Raw genomic sequence first — 8410 nt, forward strand, 5'->3', positions numbered from 1 at the left:
TTAATATTAAAAATTTTTTACTTTAATTACTTTCAAACTTGTTTAATTAATAAGAATTTAAATATTACACAGTAATTTAAATGATAATTAACAATAACAATTAAATGTTGCTTATCTCTTAGGTAAATTTGTCCTCTTGATTGATTGTTTTTAGTTGTTGATTGTTAATCACTTTTGCGGTTTTCGTGTGATTATGTTGATTGTTTGTGTAAGTATAACAATTTGTGGAATCATGATTTGTAAATGATTAACAATATGATAATAATGATGAGGGAAAAATGGAGGGAAGACTTTTGATTATTTTCGGTGGATAATGATTGTGATGTTTTGGTGACAATGATGAGGATGATGATGATGATAAATCGTCAAAAAGTGTGAAAATTTAGGTTAACAGATTTTAAATAATCAATTAATTAACAAATGATGAAATTGGAAAAGTTTATAAAGACAATGAGATGGATTATAATGAGAATGATGGTAATGATGATTATTGTGTTTTTCCTTTCATGAGACAATATTAGTATTTAATCATTGAAACTGAATTAAACGTTATTCATTCCTGGTCCTGGTGGATGATGATGATGATTACGAGATGAATTGAAATGACTTCCGGGTGAAACGTCCTTCTGAAGGCCTAGATCAACATCGAGGTTTCCTTTTTGCGATCGATGTCCAAGAGTTTCTAATGAAATATTACGAAAGGTTCCAAGCTCACTGTTGGCAACTTTACTGTTAATTAAAGCGCCCGTTGATTGATGATTGTGATTTCCATCGCCACCATAATCAGATCGATCTTCGGACAGTCGACAGCCGTTGTTGGTTCGACTCAGGTCGGGTGAGCTTCGTCTCGAATCACAGCAAGTTTTTGAGGCACACGTTGTTTTCTCGGGACAATCTAAGGCACAGTCTGAATTATCTTGAGATTTGACCTGAAAAGATACAGAAAAACAAAGGATCAAATCAATTTAATTGTCGATAATTTATAAATAAATACTTCAACTTATTGTTAGAATTGATAAAAAAGGTATTACAATTAATCAACATGTTCAATTATCATGCTTAATTTTATCCCCAATCATTAAACAAACAATTAACAGCTAAAACATTATTGGAATTCCCTCTATATATAACAATTAAATATTAGTATTAATAATTAATTGTGAGACAAACATTAATAAGAGAGTTAAATCTTGTAATGATTAAATTAAAGTTACAAACAATGTAAACATTATTTGAGAAGTTGATTGTAATTGTTATTGTCAAGATAAATTAATCACATTAGTTAATTTATTTTTTTGATTACCAATTGAAGTTGTTTTTGCATCAAGCCCTTTAATTGTTACTATTACTAATATTTGATTGTGATTAAAACAAAAACAAGATAAACTTTAATTACAATGATCATCAATGAATTATGATACACACAAACCGATTAGACTAATTTGTAATTAAGTTTCAATCAACTCAAGTCCAGAGTTGATTGATTGAAATCATCGAATCGATGAATTAGATCAACATTTCCGCCTTGCAACAATCAAGCAAATTGATCGTTAATACAAAGGCCAATGGCGATGGTTAAGAGAATTACAATTCAAGGTAAATTGCCATTAATAAGGAGGTGGATGAAGATGATGATGATGATGGAGTGAGAGTGGGAATGATAAAGTGGATAGAGAGCCGTGTGAATAGGCCATACTTGTTACTGTTTTTTGTGATGATAATTTTGATGATTTTGATCTTAAAGTTTGCAGTCATTACTAAACTTCAATTAATTCACTTCCTACCCTCTCACTCTCACTCTCTCATTATCATCCTCATCCTCATCTTCATCGTAATTGCATTTGTACGTGTCGGGTTAAAAGGAATATCTTTTTTTTAAGTAACACGCAATTAACTATCAACAATGAGTAAATTGACCAGATTCCAATGTGATTAATTGTAATCTTACAATTAAATCTATGTAAAGGTTAACTATAACTTTGTGTCCTACTAAATAAGTAATAATAAAGATCAACTTGATGATGTTAATTAAGTCTCAAGGATCGTTGGTAATAATTCAGTTGGTTAGATGTGAATTAGCTTAGACTTAAACAATAACAAGGACGAAATTAATAATCACCACTAATGGTTATTACTCGGAAAATGATAATTATATCAATTGGAAAGAAAAAATCTACGCAAATTAGTTAAATTACAATCAATCAAATCAAAAAGAGCAAGAGAAAATTAACCAAATAATGATTAGAGTTAATTAGCATAATATTAATGAAGAAAAAAACAAAAATTCATTGACAAAATAACAAACAAATTCCAAGAAAACAATGAATATTATCATGTGCTCAACGTGGGTTGAATTATTACCATGAGAAAATATTCATTCCAAGATTCATCAACTAATTGTATTAGGTATTATTTAATATTTAAAGGTGTGTGTGGGCAGTTAAAGGTCAGTGGTTAGGGTCAAGTAAAAATAGTAACCTATGGGAGTGAAAATCTATCAATCTGATGAGGTGATTTCGTGATGAATTATTGTTATCGATGATAAAAATCATCTTCTAACCGGTGCCAATGTCCTTGTCGATTGATGGTATTAATAAATAAGATGATCAATCGATAAGTGAAGAGTAGAGGGAATGAGAAATTAAAGAAAGGGAAGATTAGCTCTGTTTTTCTTAAATGATTTTTCTTAATCAACCTTGGTTAATCAACTGATTAAATATCGGATATAACAAAAAGTGTGATTAGTTTACTTTTTGTCATGATGATGGTTGATGAAAGATCATGTAACTCTTTGGTCTCTACTAATAAATATCATATCTTTATCATCTTGTATCATCATTAACAATAGGGTTTCCGATCTACTTTGACAAGAATCATTGACACGATTCAGATTTCCCTTGAAGAGAGAGAGAGAGAGAGAGAGAGAGAGAGAGAGAGATGATGAAGAAGATGATTTGTTTTTTCTGTTTAAAACAAGATACACTTATAATAGTAATGATGAGGAGATTTGATCATCATCATCAATTTTATCACTACTGATAACCTATCTTTCCGGATCTCATTTATTAAAAAGAGGTTAGCTGAATGAGAGAGAGAGAGAGAGAGAGAGAGAGAGAGAGAGAGAGAAGATGGAGGATGATCAAGGTAAATTGTAAAGGGTTAGGCTTGATTTAATTTATGGTGTAATTGTCGTAAAGGTCGATTGAATTGTAATGATGATTTGTTTAATAAGTGAACGATTTGAGATGAGAAAGATGATAATTAGTTTCTCTTTCTTTCTGATCATCTTTCAAATCATTTAATTTACCTGATAGCCAATATCCACGAATTCAGGTTGTATGGTTGTAGAGTGAATACCTTCGTTGTGGAAAAATTCTTTCACTTTCTCTGCGATTTGCATGTAATCAGTTAAATTGTGACATCGAATATGAGCTGAGGCAATGATACGGTCACCAGCAAGTTGCCAAACATGAAATTCGTGAACAGCAATTACACCGTTAATCTTGAATAAATTAAATGACAAGATTCAATTAGAAAAACGATTAAACAAATTAAAACCTAATTAAAGGTATTGATTGACATTGATCAACAGAATTAAATGAAATTTAAGAACTAAAAAAATTGATAACTTTTTCATTCTTTAGTTGTGATCAGCTGATGCACTAATTTTGGCGGTTCAATTGTTATTATGAGTGATTATTGTTTTGGACAAGTAAATCTAATCAACTAATTAAAGATGAGTCATGATTAGTTTGCTCTTTATTATTTCATTCACTTTTAGAGCATCTAAATACGTGTTAGGATCAATATCCGAAGTTTTTTTGATCTTTTTATTTGTTTTTCCTAATTAATAGGAAGGTAACAATTAACTTACCTCTCGGGTTAATTTTTGTCGCAGCTCATCAATCTCAATGTGAGTTGGTACAGTTTGTAGTAAAATCATTGCGGATTCAATTAGTAATGGCCAAGTAGAGTAACTAATTAGGCAAACCATGATTACTGAAAGGGTTGGGTCAACATAATCTTTGATTGACCAATTGGTGAACATCATGATTAAGGCAGAAATACAAACAATTACCGAGCCAAGAGCATCGGCAAGAATATGCAAGAAAACACCTCGCATGTTCATCTGTTCACTTGATTGTGGAAGTTGTTTTGATTTTTCTGAATTAATTAGTGGTTGAAACAATACAAAAACGAATGTAAATTAATTGTTTTGCTGAAAAAAAGTTTAGTCTAATTGTTATTTACCTTTACTCTCTTCATGACTATGACCTCCTCCACCATGAGAGTGACCGTGTCCTCCACCGCCACCGCCGTGTGAATGTCCATGTCCACCACCGGCACCTTCAGGAAAAAAAGTAATCAAAACAAATTTAAATTGATTATTTACTCAGTGAATTAATTATCACAATTAGTTCTGGTCTATCATTTTCCATTGGTAATCAAGGTAATCAGAGGAAAGTTTCATTTTAAATCAACAATTATTATTACTAATCATTATCAAAATTGGTCAATGGTAAATAATATAATCAACTAATTGTTGAAAAAATTAGTGATAGATGAAGGATGAATTAAATGTGATTAGTTATGTTGATCTTATTTGATTAATTAAAACTGTTCTTATGTATTAGTGTTGATTAATTGCTGACCTTGTGTTGGATTTAATTTAAACTAATAACTTAATCTTTGAATATACTTGAGATTCATTCACAGCTAAATAATTAACTAATTTAGTGATTGTTGAAGCTTATGATTAATGCAGGTTGTTTAATCTAATTAAATGGAAAGTAATTGGCTAGTTAATTGTTGTTTAAATGGTGGTAAATCAAATAAAAATAATTAAGCATTATTAGTCAATCGTATGGTTTTAATTGATTGTAAATAAAAAATTTGACAGCAATTTAAATGATTCACTGAGATACCCTTAAATGTTGTTAATCAAAATAATCAATCAACTCGAAAATAAGATTATCAATTATGAAAACTCCCAAACAATTAATCCAAAATTGATGGAAAGTTAGAAAATTTTCAAAATTAATTATCCTGTTTGTGATTAAAATAAAATCACAACAATAAAAATCAAAAAATCAGTGAAATTGAATTGTGAAAATAAATCCATCGTCTAATTGATTAATATTATCTTGATTTTCATGGAAAAATGAACAATCTAATATATTGATATAAATATCAATTTGAACAATACAAGTTAAAGAAATTGTGATTAGTTAATCATAATAATAGTAATGAAAAAGTTTTTCCGGTTTCCAACAGAATTGATATTATTGTAATATTATTATAATTGTAAATGGTGATTACAATCACTATTCATATGAAAAGTGATCAGCAAATACAATCAATTTGATTAATAATCAAAGTAATTGACCATTTACGAGGTAAAAGGGAAATAAACTATTGATTTCAATGGAAATAATCAACAAGAGTGTAATCATTAAATGGATAGTGAGAGAGTCAAATATTAATCTAAAATGCAATCAAGTAGAAAATAGGTTAACTATGGTTAGAAATGATCACAATTAATATCCAACGATGAATAGAAGTGCAATTTTCGTTTGCATCTAATTGGTTAATTATGAATAAATTGCAATGGATAATTGAAAACTCACCAGCAAACATGAATAAACCAATTACATTAACCACTAAACCAGCAAATCCAACTCCAAGAATTAACCAGGGTGCATGAAGCTCTTCAGGATTGTAGAATCGTTTGATTGATTCAACCAGAATTGAGAAACAAAGGGCAACCAGGAAAACCGCGTTTACCAAAGCACCAAGAACTTCAGCTCTCGCCCAGCCGAAAGTGTTTTTAGCCCATTTCTTGGGTGACATAAGAACCGAAAGGTAGGCAATTATCAAAGCAATTACATCGGATAACATGTGAAATGAATCAGCAACCAGGGCCATTGAATTAGTAACATAACCAACAATTATTTCCACAAAAAAGAATGAGGTTGTCAAGACTAACATGAAAAGTAATCTCATACGAGCTCCTTTGTTATCAGCTGTCATTTTTGATTGTTTAGAGTTTGTTCAATTCTATTGATAGAAATTGGTGGTAAAAAAGAATCAAGATTCTAATTTAGTTGATGATGAGATGAATAAATTACACTGTTGTTTTATAAGGTGATTGAATTTTGAACACTTTGTATTGTTGCGAGATGATTTGTAGGTTTGACTAGAATGATTTTGCTGATGGTTAACAAATAAATTGTACAATTTGAGAAAAATTAATGGAAAAAAAATGAAAGTACCAGCAATTAGATGATCACAATGGTTTTCTGTGGGCGAAAGGGGTAAAATAAAAGAGAATAGAATAAAAAAAAAGCCAAAAGACACAATTAGAATAAGGGAAGACACAATAAGGTAGAATTGACTACAAAAGAGATAATTTGAAAAGCTTTTAAATACCAGGAAAGAAACACTGATGATTTGTTGATTGTATACGAGCAATAGAGTCTAATTAGAAGAGAAATTGTAACAATTTAAAAGCAAAATCGTGAATTAAATACAGAGAAGAATAGAAAACAATATGATTTTCTCCGTTTCTTGTTGACCCTTTGGTTTGGTTTTCTTTAAGATCCTCTTGTAGAGGAATAAATTGTTCACATAGGAGGAAAAGAAGAAAAAAAATCAGACTAATTGTTTAACTAAAAGGAAAAACAATTAACATGAACACAAAGTTAATCACAAATGTTGAAAAGAAAATGTTTCAATTTATATTTACATGAAAACGAAAATTGGAAAAATAAAATTTTCTCACCAATTTCATCACGAAGACAAATGTATTGAGCGTTTTACCACCAGGGTGAATGCGCAAGGCACCAAACTGAACGTTGAGGTGACAAGATTTGTTCAAATTCAACGCACTTTTAATTACGAGGAATTGAAATCCAATCAAGGTAAATAAAAACAATTCAAGGGCTCAGTCCGAAATTCAGCCCGTCACATCGTCAACTCAACATGACGACTTTTGACCATTCGGCCAATAACCAAACATTTTGTTCTTCAAATTATTCCGATAGATGTCGCGCTCTACCCAAGGGCAATAAATCGAAGGTTTTGATTTTAATTGTTCACTTTAATCGAGGGACAATTAACTCTTTTGTTCACCTTGACAATTAACATTTTCCATTAATCACTTAATTAAAATGCTGGACAATTGATTGGACGAGTGACAAATATATTCTTACCTTGATAATCTTTTTTTTCTGTCTAATTGTTTATTCAAATTTTCATGATAGTTTCAAGTTTTTGTTTCCAAATTATTATTACATGTCAAGGTTTAGAACAATTAATTAATTGTTTTCTTCTTCTTATTTTTCTCTCTCTCTCTCTCTTTCTCTCAATTTTCATATAATTAACTCTAATTGTTTAATCTTCATCTTCCTGTTTCCGAGAAAACAAAACAATCTCAAAATCGGAATCAAATTAAACACCATCAACAATCAATGGAAAACCAAATTAATGAATTAGATCAACTTTCATTATCGGAAATAACCTAAAGTCTATTGTATAGATTTAAATAAATCAATTAATTGGCAACAAATTCCTCATCACAATTAATTGATTAATCAATTTATCTCTCTAATTAAAAGTAAAACTAATCATTGATCAACTTGATTAAAGATTTTCAATATTAACCATTTAAACACTTTAACTTGGTCGTTTTTGATTACAGAACAAAATAAATCAAATTTCCATCGAGAAATTCAACTAATCCAATCAAAACAAATTGTAATTTGAATAAGTTAATAAAAATCAGTTAATTAAAAAGTAAAAATTAAAAAGAAAATTTTTTTTTCTTTGTTTGTTCTTTGTCTCCATCTGGCGACGAAGAAACAAACTAAATGGAATAAACTCCGCCCTAAGTTAGTTTCTTTTCTTACTTTGAGAAAAAAGAAAGACATTTATGAAAAGAAAGGAAATAAATAAACAACAACATAGAAATAGGAAAATAACAAATAAGATTGATTTTAATTTTTGTTTTCTTTCTTAATTAATTAGTAGCCCTTTTTATTACCAATTTAAATTGTTTGATTTATCAAAGTTATCAAAGTGGATCCTTGGAACAGTGTTAAGATAACCTTTAATATATCTCTGGAAGCTGCTCAACGTCTTAGACAATTAGCTCTACGTGGAGATGTAAACCTAAGGGATTTAGGTGTTCTTTCAGTACAATTACAAGGAGATCAGGTATGTTTTCGCAATTTAATTAATTTACTATTTTATTATCAAATGTAATTTTATTGTTACAGTATAAAAATGTTCCCTCTTCTATACTGTTTAATTATCTACAAATGACTAATGTTCTCTTTTATTTTTGTCTCTTTCTCTATGTCTCTCTCTTTTTTTCTACTTGAATTTCTTTCTGGCTCTTTTTTTTCTGGTT

At 29.5% G+C, this 8410-nt stretch overlaps 1 protein-coding gene across 1 annotated transcript; it reads right to left on the reverse strand.

The window, feature by feature from the left end:
* Positions 1 to 6779, reverse strand: LOC128392743 (proton-coupled zinc antiporter SLC30A1-like). Its single transcript, XM_053352825.1, has 6 exons — positions 6430 to 6779; positions 5628 to 6299; positions 4252 to 4347; positions 3875 to 4164; positions 3308 to 3502; positions 1 to 929 (listed from the first exon to the last, which is right to left on the reverse strand). Exons 2-6 carry the CDS (start codon positions 6028 to 6030, stop codon positions 543 to 545), a joined length of 1371 nt encoding a protein of 456 aa, XP_053208800.1. The 5' UTR covers positions 6031 to 6299; positions 6430 to 6779; the 3' UTR covers positions 1 to 542.
* Positions 6780 to 8410: the final 1631 nt, after the last annotated feature.

The sequence above is a fragment of the Panonychus citri genome, unplaced genomic scaffold, assembly GCF_014898815.1.
Source record: "Panonychus citri isolate SS breed McGregor unplaced genomic scaffold, ASM1489881v1 Contig00136, whole genome shotgun sequence".
NCBI lineage: Eukaryota > Metazoa > Arthropoda > Arachnida > Trombidiformes > Tetranychidae > Panonychus > Panonychus citri.